The sequence below is a fragment of the Podarcis gaigeae genome (assembly GCF_964106915.1).
Source record: "Podarcis gaigeae genome assembly, chromosome: 3".
NCBI classification, from domain to species: domain Eukaryota; kingdom Metazoa; phylum Chordata; class Lepidosauria; order Squamata; family Lacertidae; genus Podarcis; species Podarcis gaigeae.
In genome coordinates, this window is record NC_139680.1 from 86,396,049 (window position 1) to 86,416,801 (window position 20,753).

Sequence of the window (20,753 nt, forward strand, 5' to 3'; positions counted from 1 at the left end):
CAAATACCTTTCCTCAACCTACTTTGGCCATTCAGTATGGGTAGTCTATTTTTAGCCTGTCACTTAAAATCTTATAGGCATTAGTGAAAGATATATTAATAGAATTGACTGACGTGTGCAGGAAAGCAGAACAAGACTGAGCAATCAAAGCCCTAGTCTCAGAATGGTGCTGTAGATCAGCGATCTGGCTGTGAAACAGACTGCAGTCTGCTCGCAAGGAGAAGAATATGCCCCTAGCAGAGAGGCGCTTGAACACACAAAGTTGTTGGTCAGTAAGAACATCTACACTCGGTGGCAGATAGTTTGGTTGTTACTTAGATTGATTTTACTTGTGGTATTGTTTTATTGGGAACTGCTTTGAAATTCTTTTGTGTTTGTGAGACGCTGCATATAAATTTAGCAAATGAAAATAAATATGGGAGTCAGTACAGTGGTACCTCAGGTTACATACGCTTCAGGTTACATACGCTTCAGGTTACAGACTCCGCTAACCCAGAAATATTACCTCAGGTTAAGAACTTTGCTTCAGGATGAGAACAGAAATCGTGCTCCGGCGGTGCAGCGGCGGCAGGAGGCCCCATTAGTTAAAGTGGTGCTTCAAGTTAAGAACAGTTTCAGGTTAAGAACGGACCTCCGGAATGAATTAAGTACTTAACCCGAGGTACCACTGTACCTAAAAAGGGAGGATAAATATTCCCTAACATATTGAAATGGCTCAGATATTGGTAGAGTAAAGCCGAGGAAGCTGGTGTATAACTTTGGGGTCATGTGGCCAGCATGACCAAGCCGCTTCTGGCGAACCAGAGCAGCGCACAGAAACGCCGTTTACCTTCCGGCTGGAGCGGTACCTATTTATCTACTTGTACTTTGACGTGCTTTTGAACTGCTAGGTTGGCAGGAGCAGGGACCGAGCAATGGGAGCTCACCGTGTCCCAGGGATTCGAACCACCCACCTTCTGATCAGCAAGTCCTAGGCTCTGTGGTTTAACCCACAGCACCACCCGCATATTGGTAGAGTAGGGGAAGGCAAATATACAGCTGTTCTTCTGAATGACAGCCTTGCATTTGTCACTATATCTAGTTTGGCCTAATAGAAGAAGGATCTGTGGAGTGAAGATGAAAGCAAGCAAGTTCAGAGTTTGGGTTTATTTGCTTCCAAAAATAATGGCTCAGCCAGTTTCGAGATGGAAAGGGAGCTGAGTGGCAAACAGTTCTTCTCAGGGTACACAGAGAGTGCCTTGCTGTGTTCCCTTTTGCATTTTGAGCATTTAACCATTTGCAGGAACAATCATGCCCAGTCTTGATGGCATCTCACGGAAGAGAAATGCCCCCTGTGTTATCCTTGACCACGGCTTCTGCCATATGAAACTCTGCATTGCTCCCTTACATAAAAGGAAGCATAAGCCCACAGGCATTGCTCCAGCTTCAGCAGCACTGCAGCATAATGTCAGTGTTTTGTGGATGAGCGATTGACAGGACACAAGAAACTAAGCAAAGCTGTCTGCAGTGGTAAAGGTTTTGACACCCCAGGGAGATCACCATTTGTGATCTCAGATGAGATTATTGTGTCATTTCTTGTAAGTAGACAGTTTCTGGAAAGAAACTGTGGCAAGCTGGGGAGTACACAGCAAGCTAAGTTTGTAATGCACACGGGGTTGCAGGGTTAAGGGCCTGTTGTCAGGAGGATGCACTGGAAAGGGAGGTTGTACATTTTGTGTCCAACAAAGAGGCTTATTGAGGTGGTGAAAGTCATGTGTCATGAATAAGCTTGCTCATTTCTTCAGCTGCTGTGAGGACAAAACTATTGTGTATCCATGGGGGTGTGGAGGAGAACCAGAATGGCAGGGTCCACGGAGTGCACTAAAAAATGGAATATTTAGCAGACCTAACAAAAACAAAAACAAATGTAGGGGGGAAGGACTGGTGAGAAAAAATTCAGTGGTTGCTGTGATTTCACCAAATCTAAATCATGCCTGCCTTGTGACAGATGCCATTATCAGTTGGCAACTACCAAATGCTTTTTTTAGCCTCTGCATTCGCCTTATAAAAGAATGAGAGTAATGCCTCCACACTGCCCATTCTTATTTACTACCCTCTCTCCCCCACTCATCAACCACATGGTCTAGCCACTGTTTCATTTCTCCTAGGAAACAACCTTTAATATTAGGTGTGAGGTCTCTTAAAGTAATTGCCCAACAAAATCTCTGTATCAAAATGCTGTGTTGTTCCTGTGAGAGCCTCTTAATTCTGGCTTTGCAGATAATCAGGAAGGAAAGAAGTTGGGCAGAACCTGGGTGCTGTTTAACTGTTGTCACCGCTGCCACCAGCATTTCTGCACTGGGGTTCAGAGTTGAATTTATACCTAAGGTGTTGACATACCTGACCTGCTTTGTTGTCGTCGTATGAGTGTGTGTGTGAGAGAATGCACACAAACCATTGCTCAAGCCTCACAACTGACAGCCTCAGTATCAAATTCTTACATTCAAGTCAAAGCTGATGCCAAACTCCTTCTGGCACCCATATGCTTGTTCTAGGAGAAATGTTGCCTCCAGTTCTGGCTCGCTCACTCATTACACCAAATAAGCAATGAAGCATGGTGCCTGGCAAATGCCGGCAGCCACTTTTTTGTGTCTCAAGATGGCCTCATGATGAAGGAGAGCTGAAGCCTTAGCTGCTTCATGCTTATTGTGTGACCTGCCCTAGACTTTGCTAGCCCGGCTCTCCACACTGGTGAAGCAAAGGGACCATTAAAATGATCAACCCTATCCCTTGGTCTGCTGGGCATAGATGGGAATTTTCACTAGCAATAAAAAGGGGAAAAAACTCATTTCACTTCATAACACACTTGTGCCTTTTCTTTCCCGTTCTAATTGCAGTGTGTCTGTTTGTGGTTTTTTGTTAATCTTTCTCCCTTTCCCTGACAGTACGCCAAGGCGCTGAAGCACTTTGGAGAGCATGAGGGTAGGATGCAGCCAGATGAGTTTTTTGGCATCTTTGACACCTTCCTGCAGTCCTTCACAGAAGCCAAACAAGATCTGGAGAATATGAGGAAGAAGAAAGAGGAGGAGGAGCGGAGGGCACGCATGGAAGCCATGGTGAGGAGGACTCGAGTGTGTTGGAGCAAAAAGAGAGCTTTCTTCTGGGAAACATCTTGGGAAGTCTAAGGACAGCGTGTGCTGAGGGACATGTCTTCCCTCTCTGCACTCCCACACACAGGGCGGCCAGCTGTCCTGCACCATTGACCCATCTGAGCTCATACCCTGCCTGCCTGTTGGCCTCTCATTCATGCTCTTTGCCACAAACCTTCCTTGTCCCACATGCTCTGTATGGTAAGAATCTGTCCCTCTTGCCCACCTTTCAGTACCGCAATGTCTACATGCTAATAAGAGACAATGCACACTGTGCCGTACAGACAAGAATGAAAATACAGTGGTACCTTGAGTTACAAATTCCTCAGGTTACAAATGCTTCAGGTTACAAACTCTGCCAACCTGGAAGAGTTACCTTGAGTTGAGAACTTTGCCCCAGGATGAGAACAGAAATCGTGTGCTGGCGGTGCTGCAGCAGCAAGAGGCCCCATTAGCGAAAGCACGCCTCTAGTTAAGAACAGTTTCAGGTTAAGAACGGACCTCTGGAACGAATTAAGTTCGTAACTAAACGTACCACTGTATTAGCTGTTTCCAGCGAGAAATAGAGATAAGTACCAAGGGAAGGTTCCACTGTTTGCCATAGGAAGCATGGAGAGTGCAAACAGAACAATTCATGATTTCCATTGAATTAGATTTTAATAATAGATTAATAACAAAATTATTATGATGATTATAGATGATGAAAGGTACTACATTCCATTATTTGCATTTAATGGCATGACATCCCCTTTGACCTCTCCTGAGTCCAGTGCTTCAGCCCTTGACACCAGAAATAGAATCTGGCACAACACCAGCCCTGTGGTTCTAGCTCTCAACCACTCCCCTCACATTTCTGCTGGACAAAATGTAAAATATGGGAAGTCCAAATATGGATCTCCATGCATACAGCTGGGGCAGACTGTTGTCTGTTACCTTATGCAAGAAGACACCTGCCATGCAATTGATTTCTTACTTGCTGTCTTCCAAGAGCTATTGCAAGCTGCCTTTTGGTTTGGTAGAGCCGATTCCTTCAGCTGTGTAATGCACCAATTCATTCCCTTTGCTGATTCTGCCTCTAGAGCGCTAATGTTTGGATCCCCGGAGGTTCATGTGAACTGACCTCCCTCTCCTAACCTTACGGCTTTCCCAAGCCTGAGAACAGTTCCTCAGCATTCTTCTGCCTTGCTTCATGTTGCCAGCACTTTAACCCTAGCAGTGATGGTCACTCCAGCCTTGCTAAGAATGAGGACTGCTTTTCCGAGTCCCCTGTGAAAACACCCTTGTTTTCTCCAGCTTAAAATGAGCTGTGGGGTGATGTGGGGATGTAGGTCTATTTTGAAGAAACTCTTTCCCAGTGAATTAGTATGCAGCTGTGCGTGGTTTAAAATGTAATGAGCCCATAAGGGTGAAACAACAATAAGGAACAGTTTTAGAAGTGTTGAAAGGCAGACTGTCCAACACACAACTGGAATGGGAGGAGAGGGCAGACCCCTGATATTCAGGAATGAGAGGCACTGGCAGGTCCTCTGTACTGGAATTTAGGAGGGGAACAGTGGGGGACAGAAGGACTGTGTGTGGCCAGGGAAAAAAGAAGCTTTGGGGTTTCTGGGTCACAACTTGGGATATATTCCTGACTCCAGTGAAATCAGTGGGGTGTTATCTACTGAGTTCAAGTATAGTCAGGGTCACATTTTGACACCCACTTCCTGTGTGGGTGGGAGGAGGAATGCATTTCTCTCTGTCTCTTCCTCCCAAACATTTAATCACACAGGGACGGCCTGGATTTGAGGCAAAAGGTCCTGCTTCACTGTTTATGTTTTCATCAGCAAGAGTCACATGACCCCCAAAGCGACTTTCACAATCACTGCTCCTTTATTCACGAGTTGTCACACGGGCTTTTATAAAACTGACTCATAAGTGGATTGGGGCTTCCAGCCAGAACATTCTCTTTCAAAGGGGTTCCATGCTCACTTTCATTTTAGATTTGGCCTTAAAGGAATGCCCCCTTGCTTTCTGAACTCATGGGGAAGATATCCTGGGCTGCCACTTCATTTTTTTTTATATAAAAAAATTATTTACTGAAGAATTTCTGCACCTTCAGTTTTGTAAAAGCTGCCAGAGTGATGAATCAAGCAAAATAGTAGAGATTACGTTTTAAAAATCAGTTATGCAAAATCGTAAACATGGTTCATGGCAGTAGAATCCCTAAACCAATATATAGCCTTCGTTACTAGTAGGCATTGATACCTTTATATTCCCAGAATTCCTCTACAGCTATCCCCCCCCCCTTAAAGCTAAGTTGATGTCTATCAGTACTTCTAGTAGGAGTGAGTGCTATTGTCTAACTGTGCTTCTGTGTGAAGAAGTACTTCCTCTTGTCTGTCCTTCACCTTCCCACATCCAGCTTTTGGATGAGCGTGGTTTCTAGGGTTGTGAGAGAGTGGGAGGAGAACCTCTCCATCTCCAGTTTCTCTTACTAGCATAAATAATGATATACACCTCTATGATGTGCTTCCTTACTCACCTCCCGCCACAAAAAAAGCCACAGACCTTATACTTTTGAAGTTTGTTTTTTCAATTTAACAGCATTTATAAACCACTTAATATCCTAAAATCTCCTAAATTGATACAGAAAACTGCAGCATAAGAACATGAAGAACAGATACAAAATAAAAACCAGTAGGATGCCCATAAAATCTGTAATGGCTATTATATTACGTTTGCATGTACATTATGTTGCTTGTTATGTTATAAACCACCTTCTGATTTGATAAGGGGCAGCATATAGGTTTCCTAACTAAAACAGTATCATTAAAAGCAAGAATGAAAGAGTCCAAGTTAATGGCAATGCCTAGCCGTGGGTGGGTGGGTGGGTGTGGTTTGGGGTTCAAGTTTGTGGTTCAAGAAACAACTAAGTCTATAGATCTTTTATACAAGGTGTAAATATCTCTTTAGTGACTTCAGCAGTACATTTTTTTTTATACATCCCCTGCCAAGTTTAAATCCATGTATATATGTCTGTTTCTCCCTCAACAGCTAAAGGAACAGAGAGAGAAGGAGCGGCGGCAGAAGAAAGCCAAGGCTGGCAGCGTCTCTGAGGAGGGAGGGGGAGAGTTTGATGATCTCGTGTCTGCTTTGAGGTCCGGCGAGGTCTTTGACAAGGACTTATCAAAGCTCAAGCGCAACCGCAAGCGTTCAGGGAACCAAAGCTTGGAGACGAGCCGGGAACGGGCAGTGACAAAGCTCAATTATTAGAGGAGGAGGAAGCACAAAGGAAAGGAAAGGACAAAACAAATACTTATTGCCGCAACAAAGAGTCAAACAAGATGGCGGAGGCTGGCCAATATTCTTCCCCGGGAGACTTGTCTATCTGGTGGCTTTGTTTACTGTTTCCAGGATGTACGGGCCTTCCCATCTTGCTCTCTTCCATAGCCATATAATCTGGAATGGTTATAAAAGTGCCTCTCTACAGCCCAAGGGATTTGTCACCAAAACGTTGCTGTTTGGTAGACGAGTTTGCTTCTTGACATTTCCCCTCACAAGTTCAGCCTGGTCCCAGTGGCAGAACACAAACCATTGGGCCTTCTGTGCTGATTAGTTATGTGGGGAGAGACTATGGTTTACTCTGTGCCAAAGTGTACACTTAAAAAAAAAGAAGTTCTCCATCTATCTGAGAAAATTAACAAGACATTTTCAGTTTGGTTTGCTGAACCCTCCTGCCCATCCTTCACGCATCTGTTGTGGAGTGGTTCTACAGCGCTGCAGCTCTGCTCTTCCCCTGGATTTACAAAAGGCCATTGGTCGAAGCCTGAATGATGTTTTTCGATCTGGAGAAATGTTACTTAGTGGCCTATATCATATAAAGCAAAGCAAGTGATGCTGCGTCAGCGGAAGTAGATGGGACCGCTCAGCCGAAGAAGACAGACAGACTGTTTGCGACACTCCTTGTTTTTTTTTTTTCAGGAATCATGGATATTGAGCCTTCAGGGATGTGCCCATCCATGAGAAAGAATGAGGGAAGGATGAACCACACTCGGAAGAGCGACCGCAATGGGTTTCGAGCCAGTTCAGTTGTCATTGCTGAGCAATGTGGTAGGGAAAGGGTGGCAAATAAGAATGTTCACAGGTGTAAATCTACATCATTTTGTTAGCACAATAAAAATGGTTATTGGGACTGGCAGAGGTAGGATAATTTTTTTCTTTTTTAAACCCAGACAAATGGAGTTTGTCTGATGGTTGGAAATGGGAATCCTTTTTTGTGTCGGCAGCCATAACTCTACTGGGATGAACTGGAGCTTACACTTTAACAGGCTGGCCTTCTTGGAAGCCCCAGGTCTCCCGGAAAGGGCTGCACGATTTTAATAGTAGTAGTAATAATAATAACACGCTGCATTGGTAAGATAGCTGGGGTGTTCAAGGACTTTTCCATCTGGAAGGGAGTGATGGTAGACTCAAAGGTGGCTTACCCCAGTGGATTTTGATAAGAGCTCCAGAGAGCACATGTGATTAATCCAAAAATAATTAGTTGTTCCACAGTGGAAACTATCTAACACACAGCCGGAACAGCGAGAGGGAGCATACTAATATCTTCCTGTTTCATTGTACCTATATGGCTATATGGCAATAGAAGCATATAGTGTTAGAGTCCTTATTTATCATAAAGAGGTGAACAGACTGTCGCCTTCCTTCAAGTGAGCATAGGAAAAAGAGGCGAGAAAGATCTGGGTGCTAAGCATAGCGACAGATGGTCATGCCCATTTCTGGAAATAAACGTGTCATCTGTGAGTGAGAAGTCCTTGGGACTCTGAGGAATCCCGAAGAGGCTCAAATTGTCACTTTATAGAGCAATCCTATGACCTCTTTGTGAGTGGGAGAAGCTGTGGCAGAACCACCACATCTGGCACTCTGCAGGCTCACTGCAGCCGGGGTGGAAAGTGTGGGGCAGCTTTTCTCCCTGCCTTTTGACCTTCCCCAATTCCAAACTGCAACCTCTCCCATAATGCCCTGCTCTTGTCACCACTACCAGTGGGGTGCCATTATGCAATTTCTGTGGCCACACAGTAGACCTCTGTCTCTGCCAACCCGTGGGCCTCAGCCACCCTCCCAGGCAGCATAGGATTGTCCCCCCCTTATCATCTGCTTTTTGTTTGTATCAAAGTGTTATTTAATTTCAAGCTTAACCTTGAGTTTGTAGAGCAGACAGCGTCTGCATCTTGAGCACTGCCTGATCAGTATTCTATGCAAACCAGGTTAGAAAATCTTAGAGGGAGGTTGTTGGTCAGAACATCAGGAACACTAAATCAGGTATCTAGGAACATGCAGAAAAGAGAGCGAGAGAGAAGACAGAAGCTGCCTTATTTTAATGTAGTGGAGTCTAAGCCTCCCATTTCTGAATTTCTCTGTTCATGACATTCCAGAATCCATCACTTCTGCTTTGACACAAACAGTGAAGAGCTGGTTACTTTACTGTACAAGGGCTGGCTGCAATGTGCTCTCTCCTTTACTCCTCCTCCCTGTTTTGAAGGGCCTCTTTTTTTTTAAACAAACCCACTGCATATAGACCCAAGCACTTTTTTTTTAAAAAAAGTTCTTTCTAAAAACTTTTCTTGTGTGGTGGGGGAATTTTACAAACTCATACTTTTTTTTTGGGGGGGGGGGTATTCTCCCCACCTCCAAAGATGATGAACTAGACACTTTTAAAAGAAAATGCAATTGCTATCTCAAGCTTCTTGCTGAGCTCTGTAGTGGAGATGTAGTACTGTGATAATATGTATTGTGGACATAAGGTGAGACTGAAGCAATATGTGCCATAAAGGTAAAGCTACCCCTGACTGTTAGGTCCAGTCGCGGACGACTCTGGGGTTGTGCGCTCATCTCATTCTATAGGCCAAGGGAGCCGCCGTTTATCCGCAGACAGTTTCCGGGTCATGTGGCCAGCATGACTAAGCCACTTCTGGCAAACCAGAGCAGCACACGGAAATGCCGTTTATGTGCCATAGGGGGAGACAAATGAGTTTAGTATGCAGAAAAGCCCGAGATAACATTCCCCCCCGAATATAAACATTTGTTTTCTTTCAGCACCGTCTTTCCCCTCTTGCTTAGTTTCTAAAGACTTAAGGCCTGCAGAGAGATTAATTACAAAGGATAGATCCCAATTCACCAGCTTAGATTCATCTGTGACCCTCTTCCTGAATGTGAAAAAAGAGAATAATCTGATCTATGTTTCTGTTAATGTGGTTTAGTCTTATGCTAATGCCATTACCATAACCCCCATTCTTTCTGGTTATGAATCGGAGGAGGGCCAGGCTGGAGCCTGCTGGTGGCTCTCTCTGTTAGTGTCCCATTTCAGAGGGGCACCCCCTCCATTTTGGGTGGCAAGGAAGCTTACTTGGTGACAAGCAGCAGCAGGTGGCATGCAGCAATCACTTAAAAATGAATAAAATAAAGCAAATGCATTAGACCTGAATCAGCTGAAATCCAAAGCATTTTTCCCTCTGAAAAATGCAAGTTCTTTAGTCGGGCTGCAGGACCAGTGCTAAGGGATGATGGGAGTTGTAGTCCAACAGCACCTGGAGACTATAACTCCCTTTAGACTATAATTCCCAGCAGCTACAGCCAGTGCTGGCTGGGTCTCCTGCGCGTTGTAATATAAAACAATGGGGAGGCACCAGTTTGGGAAAGTCTGATCAAGAGAATGTTTGAAAACACAAAATCCTGGAGTGTTTTAATGACTGCAGCTGGACTTTGTATATTCTCAAATCTAGCTCTTCAACTTTTCCTAATACTTATGCATCATCACTATTGTTTGTGGTTGACAACAAATAGAAAATCTACAACAACATACCTTCTTCTGTGGACTTTGGTTGCAACGTGTGTCAATGATGTTAGGACTGGGCTATGTGTTCCTAACCCAGGTGGGCGTGCTAATCCAAATGCATCACCAGTTAACAGCAATGGCAATACAGTAACAGTTCAGGTTTAGAAGTCTCCTCTGTTGGTTAGATCCAAAGGTTCGTCTCCTTCCAGCCAATGGAGCATTTCGCAGGGAAAAGCATTCCAAGTTTTGCAAGGGGTAATAAAAACCAAAGTTTGAGTCTGCTCATCCCAGAATCTGGGTGGGGGGAAATGGCAAGGGCTTAATGAGATATTTCTCATTTGGAAGATAATGTTTGCAGGTCTTTTAGAAGTATTATGTTTATGTTTAACGAAGTAAAGGAGAGCAAAGCACTTGTCCTACAGAAGAGCTGTGGTTCTCCATGCCCACCACAACTTCGTTGGGCAGACCTTTTTCTTTCTGCCACCCCCCCCCCCCAAGTTATAGCCCAACTGCCATTGAAATAGGTTTATATCTTATAAGTTTCCATGAAGGGAAAGGAGATCAGTTGTACAGTTCTGTTATGTACATGATGTATGCAGTTCTGTTTTTTTAATGTTCTAATAATTAAAAAAAATACAATTTTAGGAATGTTTTTAGGGGAACCCTGTAAATGCCACACCTCTATTTATTTCGCCTTATTTTAGTTTGCTATTTTTGTGTATACACCGCATTGCAGCCATGACTATTGAGACTGCACCAGTATATTCGGAGCAAGCAGAGTTCCATAGTTGGCACTACTCAGGCAGGATAGGTGAGTGGGCCGGGCTTCCATTGAAGGAAAGATTTAATGCTCAGGAAGCCCTCCCTGCACCACACACCACACACACACATTAATGTCTTGCAGAAGGATGAGGAACATGTGACCTTCCAGCCTTAGCCAGCATGGCCAGTGGTAAGGGACAAAGGGACTTGTGGTCCAATAACAGCTGGAGGACCACAGGTTCCCCATCCCAACAACAAACAACCTTTTTGGGCAACCATAACACAAATCAAGTCCAAAATATATGCCATTGCTGGCCCAGCACACACACAGTTTCTCAGTGCCCTTGTGTGTTTTTTCATCACAAAGCTGAGCTGTAGAATGGGCAGCAGTGTTAAACAAGAGAAGCAGGTGCCTCCAGGTATATCTGCAAAGTCTTTGCATCTGGTCCCCCCTCCCCAGTAGAATGAAGATGTGCACCTTCTGTTTTCCTTATCTTCTATGCAACAATGTCACTGGCTCAAGGGCTAGTTCCATGAACACAGCCAGCTACATCAAGGGCAAGGGAGCTGTGACCATCCAGATGCTGTTAGACTACAATTACCATTATCCTTGACCCCTGGGGCCATGCTGGCTGGGGCTTATGGAAGTCCAACATCATCTGGAGGGCTACATGTTCCCCACTACTGAAATATGTTATTCTGGCTTGACTAATCAAAAGCAGTAATATAGGTTAGGTTGCTACCACTATTCTAGCTCAGAATTTTCATTTATAAAGAGAGGAATTCTACCACTTTAAGAGGTAACTAATCTGCCTTACACCATCTTGTATATGAACCTGGCAAGTGTCCCTGCCCAAGAACTGCTAAGAAAACCTGTGCGTGTGCGTGTGCTTGCATGTTTTCATCTTGCTCCTCTAATGCTTTGGTGTCTCCTCATTTGTTGGTCAATTTAAGATTATAAATGAAATTAAATGTACAAAACCTGTAGCATCCTTTTTATCTGCACCTTTTTATAAGAATATAATGTAATACTAAAAAAAAAATTAAAGATATATTGCCCCTATTTTATTCCACTGAGTTATTTTGTTCGGTGAGCCAAACAAATTTAAGCAATAAACTCTATTAATGTTCACTAAAACAAGCATTATTTTATTCTTCATTTCACAGCAACACCTTAAGGTTGGATTGATTCAGTCTCTATCTATGCTAAAGTCTACATCATCAATGCAGCAAGTAGGATAGTGCTATAATAAATAATAATAATAATAATAATAATAATAATAATAATAATTGTACACATCTCATCTGGCTGGGCGGCTTGTGTAAAAACATAATAAAATATTAAACACCTCACACCAAAAGAATTACATATGAAAAACTATGACACTAACCATTGAAGAATGCTGTTTCGCAACTTCAACACTAATTGTATTATCACCATCATCATTAATTTCTATTTCACATTTTACAATACAGCTTACAAAATTGAATGCCATGCATGTTGATTTCGACTCACAGAGTGGAACACCCTCTTGCTTTCCTCCTTTAAGTTCTCCAACTTGCTCTGGGGGATTCCCAATCTTGCAGAGCAGATTCTGGGGGCATGTGAAGGACGTAAGGAATGAGGGGGAAATCAGAGGCCCATGGTGTCCATTCTGTTGTTAGATCAGTAATAAATCAGCAAATCTTGCTGATTTATTACTGAATTCACCCAAAAGCTATAAAAACCAAATGAAATCAAAGCACCACACAAACCAGCCCCACCACAAATCCACCTGGAAAATCATGTCAACACAACTTTGTTGTTTAGTCATGTCCGACTCTTCGTGACCCCATGGACCAGAGTCAACACAACTACATGACAACTAATCATAAAAGGCTTGCTCTGTTTTCCAAAGATTGAAGAGTTTCTCCTCCTCCTACCTCCTGTGCTTCATATGTCTTGTACAGCCACATTTATACACAAAGCAAGTAAGACCACTGCAGTTAATGACCATGTCCACGGGCAAGTAGAACATCTTTCTTCTAAAGCACTTCCCAACCAACAAGCTGCTGGGCAAAGCCAACAGCTGTCAATGTAGAAAAGAGTTTTCTTGACAGTAAAAAAAGGATGTATGTAGGTATTTGTTCAAAATGTAATGGCTGGCTGCTGCTTGATGACAGTTGAGGGAGGAGCCTTAGGACTCAGGTTCTTTCAGACAACCTATGAACGTCCGACCATTTCTCTCTGCCCTCACCCATTCTGCTCTCTTCACTATTGCCATGTTCTACAATACCACAACTGGCTCCGGAAACCACTCAGAAAGTTCACAAAATGGCTACTCAAAGAATGTCCCTAGCAAGCTGGAACAGCATTTAAATCCTTATGGATTTTCCAGCTCCTTAACAATCATATCTTGAGTCTGGAGCAACATATCCTGGTCTCGTTCCTTCAGCAGAAACAAAAATGAAACTTCTCAATAAGCACCAGCTCACCACAAGTACTGCTCTCCAAATGGAGCAGTCTGGGGTTTCAACCACAGCTGACTGCATTCCCCTTGGCAAGTCCAATCATTTATTGCCAACTGCCAAGTCTGGGTAGTGGGAGGCAGACAAAGCACGTCCCAGCATTGCTATGGGGTGAAAAGGAGAAACTCCAAACCGGCAATCTTAATCTCATTCATAAACAAGCTTCTTTCTGGGTGTGGATGCTGCCAACTCCTATCTGTTCTCTATTAATCTCCCCCCATCCCACAAGAGAAAAGGAATGGGAGTATAGCAGGAGAAGCTGGGGAATTGATTCTGGCACAGAAACCATTTGAGCTGTCTAGGTTTTATCCCAAACCAGAAACACCTAGATCCAAATTGTGCAAAGGGAAGGGAGGCAATCAAACAAGCTTCATAGTGTAAAAGTGAAATGGGCCAGGGTTTTCTCATGGGAGAAAAGGCGGACGAAACATACATATGGTGAACATTCATTCCAGCCCTGTTAGAAACCCAGAAGGAGAGATTATCTAAAAATAATAGTGTCTGAATCACAGATTGATAGACCTGAAAGGAATTTGTCAGTGATCTCATCCAAACCTCTACTGTTCATAACCAAATTTGTTTATTACATTCACATTCCATCTTTCTTCCATCATGGAATCCAAAGTACCCCAGAGGTCTCCTATCCAGTGCAATCCCTGCTTAGCTTCTGGAAGATGGTGGCCTTGGATGTCTGCAGACAACACCCTCTTCCTTCCACAGTAGCCAAGGGCTGGGGGAACCTGTGCCCACCAGTTGTTATTGGACTTCAGCTCCCATCAGCCCTAACCATTGACCATAGCTGGTTGGGGCTGATGGGATGTGAAGCCCAGAAACATCTGGACAGCTACAGGTTCCTCATTCCTGGACTAGTCCATCATCATACAGACTATGCTACATCGGAAGGAATGAGGCAGATCAAACCAGATGTTCCTTCAAGACAAATGAGAGGTTCTGAAGAAAACTTAAGTTTGCTTCTCAACGACAATTCACTCTTCTGACTGGAAGATTTCTTTATAAGACCCTTTGCCTGATTTTTGTTTTTAAGCAACTTACTTATCAGCCACATAAATATTGTTTCCCTGCTGTTTAAAGCTTCACATGAAAATATTATGGAGGCCCAGATTCTCCATTCCAAGCCCTTCTAGAGCCTCGATGCTGCATTTCAGACAAGCAAAATTCCCGAAACACCTTTTGAAAACACATATATTACAGTACTCCAATGGAAAGGTGAGTATAGCTTGCATGTGTCAGTGCGACTGGTTCCTTGTTCTCCTGTGAATTTCTCAGTGTGTACAGCATGTAAGATGGAGAACAGACCACAAGGTGGGTACAGGAATGCCCCCAAGTAGTGCTTTTTTCTGGGGGGATGCAGGGATACGCATACCCATAAACATTTTGTGAATCTAGGTTTGGCCTCATTGAGGGGCAGTATTTCAATATGAGTAGGAAAATGAGATTACCCCTAAACGTTTTTTTAGAAAAAAAAGCACTGCCCCCAAGTAACAACCTTTGACTTCTTCTGAGGTGTATTGTACCAACATGTCCATTATATCTGCCTTGAGCTTCAGTTTGACAGCATTTATTCAACCAATCACAGATTTCAGACAACCACTCATGTCTCCTCAGTGAAGTCCCTGAATGAGCTTCATTACAATATAGATGGCACCTATCTCCCAAATGGTGAATGATCTCTCTCACCATCATTTGTAAAATGACATTTTAGGCTATCATTTCCTTCAAGGAAGCCGTGGGGTAACAGGTAGTTCTACCCCTCCCCATTATCCCCACAACAAACCTGTGGGGTAAATTAAGCAGGGATATAGCAACCTTCAGCCAGGCATTCAAGGAGCTTCAGGTCTGACTGGAATTTGAACTTGGGGTCCTAGTCTGCCGCTACCCACTCCACCACAGTGTCTCTCATACGGATGTTAAACAGCATTTCTCATCTGCCACACTAAAATACGGCAACCAGAATCAATTGCGCAAATAAAGCAGATCCCCCAAATTTGCATTATGAACTCCATGCACGGGATTTGAGCTTCTGTCATACAGAATTTGGATCTTCATTCTATTCTGTGGCCAAGAGAGTGATTTGGCAAAACATTTCATCTGGAAGAGAGGAGAGAGGAAGCTTGCAGTCATTAGGATGCTGTTTTTATTTTGCAGCAGTGATAAATCTGCCATCATCTGAGAGATGCTAATCAGGTCTTTGTTTATCGAGAAGGGGAGATGGGAGGGAAGGGCCACGGCTCAGTGGCAAAGCATATGTTTTGCATCTGCAAGTCCCAGGTTTTAAATACCTGGCAACTTTGGATTTTAAAAAACTGATCTCAAGTAGAAGGATCACACCCTAAAGTACTGCAAGGATAGCTTTCTACAGTACAACAGACTGTACCAAGGCGAGTCCTTGAAATTCTAGGGTTATGCAAAGGGCAAGAGATGATTCTACCAAATTTGGAGCAGGGAAATTTTCCAGAAGCAATGGTGGGAGTTTTTGTGGTTTTTTTGCCAATGCTTGTTCTCTTCACCAAAGGGATCTCTCCCCACCCCCTCCCTACCTTCCACACTTCTGCCAGCTGCATTTAATTTTAGCCATCTCACTATCTTGGAGCATCTTCTTCCATGGAATGCAAGTTCTAAAGTAAATAAATAACAGTTTGTTGATGTAAAACCGCTGCCCAGAACCACAAGGCAATGAATACGGCAGCCAGTTAGGTCCTGGTTCGATCCACGTGGAACCACTTTACACAGCTGACACAGCAGCGATACAATGCTGCCGCCTCCTTCCATTCCTACTTTCTGGCTCCACTTTTGCCAGAGGCTCCAGGAAAAGAAACACAATAATGAGGCACTACAATCTATGCCTTTCCCCTTTAGCTGGTTTTCCAGTACAGTGGTACCTCGGGTTAAGTACTTAATTCATTCCAGAGGTCCGTACTTAACCTGAAACTGTTCTTAACCTGAAGCACCACTTTAGCTAATGGGGCCTCCTGCTGCTGCTGTGCCACTGGAACACGATTTCTGTTCTCAACCTGAAGCAAAGTTCTTAACCTGAAGCACTATTTCTGGGTTAGCAGAGTCTGTAACCTGAAGCGTATGTAACCTGAAACGTATGTAACCTGAGGTACCACTGTACTACCCTTATTGGCTAGGTGCAATTAATGTTTTTATTTGCTTTGCACTGGCAATAATTATGGCACTGTTACTTTCGCTGCTCAGTTGAAACATCTCTTGTGTTTTTGTACGTCGCATCAAGTCTTTCTGAGAAAGGAGTCTTAAGAATTTTAATTTTAAAAAGCCGAGGGTCAAAGAAGCAATTGCTCTCCTGTTGTTGCTGGGCTCCAACTCGCATCAGCCCTACTCCTGCACAGCCAATGGTCAGAGCTGATGGCATATCTAGTCCCCCCCCCCCAAAAAAAAACATGCAGAAGGCCACTGATTCCTTAGCCTTGTCCTAGAAGGATGAACTCTAGAGGCACTGCCAGGACCACCCTGGGAGATTTTGGATGTTATTGTAAGCCTGTAGTAAAGCAATTGCCAACACTCCTCTTCCCCACTATATTGGGAATAGGCCAAATCATAAACAAAGCATAAACGTTCATAGTGGAAGGGTGGCAGAATCTTGTCACACACCCCCGCCCAATACTTATCTGGCCCAGTGCTTAGACCAGCTTCAACCACTGCATCTAGAACAACAGGTAAGGAATGGCAGGAAGACAATATATTCAATAAGGGCTCTTCGTCTCCTCTCTCAGCAGAACCCAACTCCTAATTTTATTTGAAATAGTCCTCTCACGTAGCCCCACATTGGTAACATCACAACCCACCCACTGAAGACCAACGGTTGGTTACCTCAGAGGCTACACAATTACAGCTCCACGGGCAATAAAATGTGCCCCTTATCCAAACCCAAAGCCAACATTCTCACCACCAACACAAGGTATTTGTGTAGTCCTTCATGTCTTTTACTCATTGCTGTGGGGTGGTTCTTCGTGTATCCCATTACTGTGCAAGTACGATACTTTTGGCTGCGTGTCAAGAACATTTCTGAACCACTGGAAGGTTTGTCCAGGCACTTGCCTTCTGTGCCAGCAGGACTCTTACAGCTTTGCCTGAATTCTCTGTGAACTCAAAAGTGCAGAGGCTCTGGCAGCATTCTGCCTTTTCCATTGACCACAACTGGGAGTAGACTTGGGCAGAATGGAGTCTCTCAAATTGCCAGCCAGAATAGGAGACACGAGACTTTGTGGGTAGCAAGAGTTATCACCTCTCCACAGTCATGTTCATTCGGTGAAACTCTGCGGACACCCTCCCCTTTCCCCTCCCCGAGTCGATCTGTGCCAACAACCAATGCCACACACAGTCACAACTTCTAATATTTCTGTTGAGTACCATGACTTGGCTGCAGAGCCACAGATTATTGAAGCTTAAATCTTGAGGGAAAGCGGGCTTGTTTGCTTTCCTGAAGTAAAAGGACATTGGCCTGGAGGTCTGTAAAAGGAAACCAGGGCACTCTGTCCAAAACATTAGCAAAAACAGCACATACTTTCAGGATAAAAATGTGCCATTCATGTAAAATACTCAAGGAATAATCTGGCCATTTACCTAAGTCTGGTTTTACTCAGCCGTACTACCAGAGAGCTCAGAAAAACACAACAGCTATCTTGTTAATTAATCAACAATGCTAAAATTAATCTGTAATTTTGTTTACCTCATGGTGTCAGCAGCTGCCCTTGGAACCTTGACGCCCTTAATCCAACCATCCTTAACCCCTGAAAAAGGAGGAGAAGGCTACTTCAGAATCAAACAAGAATAACAGTCATAGATACTGGAACATTAGTATATAGATCATTTCACCCCTTTTGTGTCTTGCTCTATTCCTCTTGCTACAATTAGCAAAACACAAATATTACCAGCCCTTTTCTTATTCCCTAGAACTAGTAACACATTGCTTAGAGAAGTGTGCAGAAATCTGAGGCATAAGCACTTTTCGAATTACATTTTCTGCCCTCACCATCTCTTCTTAACCCTGTTATGTTCTTCCTTGTGCTTTTCTATGCATCCCATAAATTTAATTACTGGTATCTTATCAAATCCCAAGTCTTTGAAGTCAACTATCCAAGCTCACCCATTTGAAAACCTATTGTTAATTAACCCTCCCCTTACGTCATCAATCCCCCTTTCATGTTTATTTTGCCTGGTTTTAGACATCAAGCCTAATGGACAAGAAGATAGTTCTGGTTTATTGTTGACATGGTGTAAAACATTTTGAAACAATGAAATTAGGCATGGTGTGAAGAAGGCACATAGGGAGAAGTTTCCCACCCTTTCTCATAATCCTAGGATCCAATGATGCTGAATGGTGGGAGATTCAGGCCAGACAAAAAGGAAGTACTTCTTCACACCGCATATAGCTCAGATATGGAGTTTGACATCACAAGATGTAGTGAGCGCCACCAACAATGAATAGAATATTAATAGCTAGCAGTCATGATGGCTATATGTTACCTTCTGTAACAGAGGCAGCATGTTTCTGAACACCAGTTGCTTGGAAGTAACAGAAGAACGCCATTGCTCACAGTACGCTTGTGGGCTTCCCCCAGGCACATTTGGCTGGCCACTGGACTTTCGGTTGAATCCAAGAGAGCTGTTTGCATAAAAAAGTGGTTGTAAGTTTAAACTTTCTTGTTTCTATGAAAGTTCCCATTCATTCCTAATGACTCCCCCCCCAATGTTCAACATTTTATCTGTAAAGAAGTAGACAGATATCTGAATAATGAAGACCACATACTCTCATTGTTTGCAATTGTTATTTATTAAAAGTGCAGTAGAGCAATAAAATAAAATCTCAGTGGTTCAGTAAATCTGTGCGTAAATCATTATATCCCAAGTACACCATTATCTAGAAAACATACCAAACTTGTAGATAGATCCAAGAATCATATAGTGCTTGATTATGGCACACCAGAAAATGTGCTTAACAACTCACTTTAAATTTAAAATGACCTCCTTTAAAAATGGATCAAAAGGCCATTTTGCCAAACCCGTAAGCATGAAGCCCCATCTTTTCCCCTGCAGACAAACTTCAGGGGCAACTGTAACAAAACCACATCTGGGTACCCTGTTTTCAATTATTGGACAGTTTTTCAGAAAGTAACACAAATGTATTCAGAACCAGCATTTGTAGCAAGTTTTCCGTTCGTGAGATAAAGTTAATTTCCAAGCCCTTTTAAAAGAAATCACGCCTATGCGTAAACACAACTGGAAAGCGAAAACCCCCAAATGTACACTTTATATAGTTCAATTTTTAAAAAGAAAGGAAGAAAGGAACTCATTCACATTTGTTAGGTGGGAGCTGTATTATTGTCTCCATGTTGAGTGTACCACTCAGTTTACTGTGTTATCTACATTAGCTTGCATGCCAAATATTGCTGAAGGTGCAAAAGTCACGGAAACACTCACATGGGAAACTTCTTTTGTTATTGACTTTAACTAGACTGGAGCAGTTTCCTAACATCCCTAGGCCAATGCCTTCCTGCAATGCCTGGTATATCAGAAGATCCATTGGAAAACATCTTCTTTTACACAAGTCACAGCTGTACTCCTGTGCTTCTTATTCTTTTCATGAGGATATGTATAGGAGGCATTTACGGTGGACATGGCGGATTTTTGATGTTGTAAGACCCCATCCAAGGAAGGCGTTTATTTTATGGTGCGGCAATCTTAGGTCAAAGAACGCAATTTAAAATTTCGAATGAGATTCCTGACACAATCTGAAAACGAAAAGCAGGTAAATTCCAGCACTGAAACAAATGTTCATATATCCTCAGAACAACCATGAAAGAAAGAAAGAAAGACCAGCAGAAGTATTAAAAATGCAAAGTCAACCTTTTAATCTGTAAGTTTTAAAAATGTCACTTCTAAAGTTTAATTGTCAAGGAGTTCACAAAAAATAATAAAAATAAACAGGATGATCATTGCTTTCCTAAAGACAAAAATGTGCACACACTGCTCTGCACACATGAGAGGGGGGCATGTGGTGAAGTTGGGGGTCAGTATGTGTAAGAAGGATGCATTTAAACATTAAGTCCTGCTGATAAAATTTTATGGCCAATAATACTCAGAATGAGCTTTCCCAATTCCAGACACTTGGGTTTCCTTAAAATCCTTCCATCCTAACACCATCATTATGTGTATGTGGGGGAATTGGAAGATACTGTTTCCCTATATTTGTTGCCATTTTAGTGTGCTACTCACAGAGGATTCCATCATCTTGAACGCTACCTTGAAGAGCCTGGGGGATTTGGTGATCCAGCAGGTTCTATAGAAACAGGATGGAAATGTTTTGGAGTGGTGACAGAAATGTAGCCCAGTGACTGGCTTTGGCACAAAGGAGTGTGTATCCCAAAACTGTTGTCATGGTTAAAATGGCCGCTGTTTCTTTAATGCTTAAACAAGCTGGGTCAGCATGAGTCAGCGGCCTGCACTGGGTTGTACATAGTGAGAAATGTTGGTTGGGTTGGCTGTGCTGTGTTGGG

At 43.2% G+C, this 20,753-nt stretch overlaps 2 protein-coding genes across 10 annotated transcripts in view; one reads left to right on the forward strand and one right to left on the reverse strand.

Annotated features, from left to right (window-relative positions):
• Nucleotides 1–11,770, forward strand: part of DAAM2 (dishevelled associated activator of morphogenesis 2) — a 217,198-nt gene extending 205,428 nt beyond the window's left edge. For all 8 annotated transcript variants that reach the window (XM_083732214.1, XM_083732209.1, XM_083732212.1 and 5 more), the window contains 2 exons: nucleotides 2,925–3,095; nucleotides 6,165–11,770. In XM_083732214.1, the coding sequence (XP_083588340.1) occupies nucleotides 2,925–3,095; nucleotides 6,165–6,383 (390 nt within the window). In that variant the 3' untranslated portion in view covers nucleotides 6,384–11,770. The remainder of the gene's footprint in view (nucleotides 1–2,924; nucleotides 3,096–6,164) is intronic.
• A 7,241-nt stretch (nucleotides 11,771–19,011) lies between these two features.
• Nucleotides 19,012–20,753, reverse strand: part of MOCS1 (molybdenum cofactor synthesis 1) — a 34,586-nt gene continuing 32,844 nt past the window's right edge. For both annotated transcript variants that reach the window (XM_083732380.1, XM_083732379.1), the window contains exon 12: nucleotides 19,012–20,625. The gene's annotated coding sequence lies outside the window, so the exon portion shown is untranslated. The remainder of the gene's footprint in view (nucleotides 20,626–20,753) is intronic.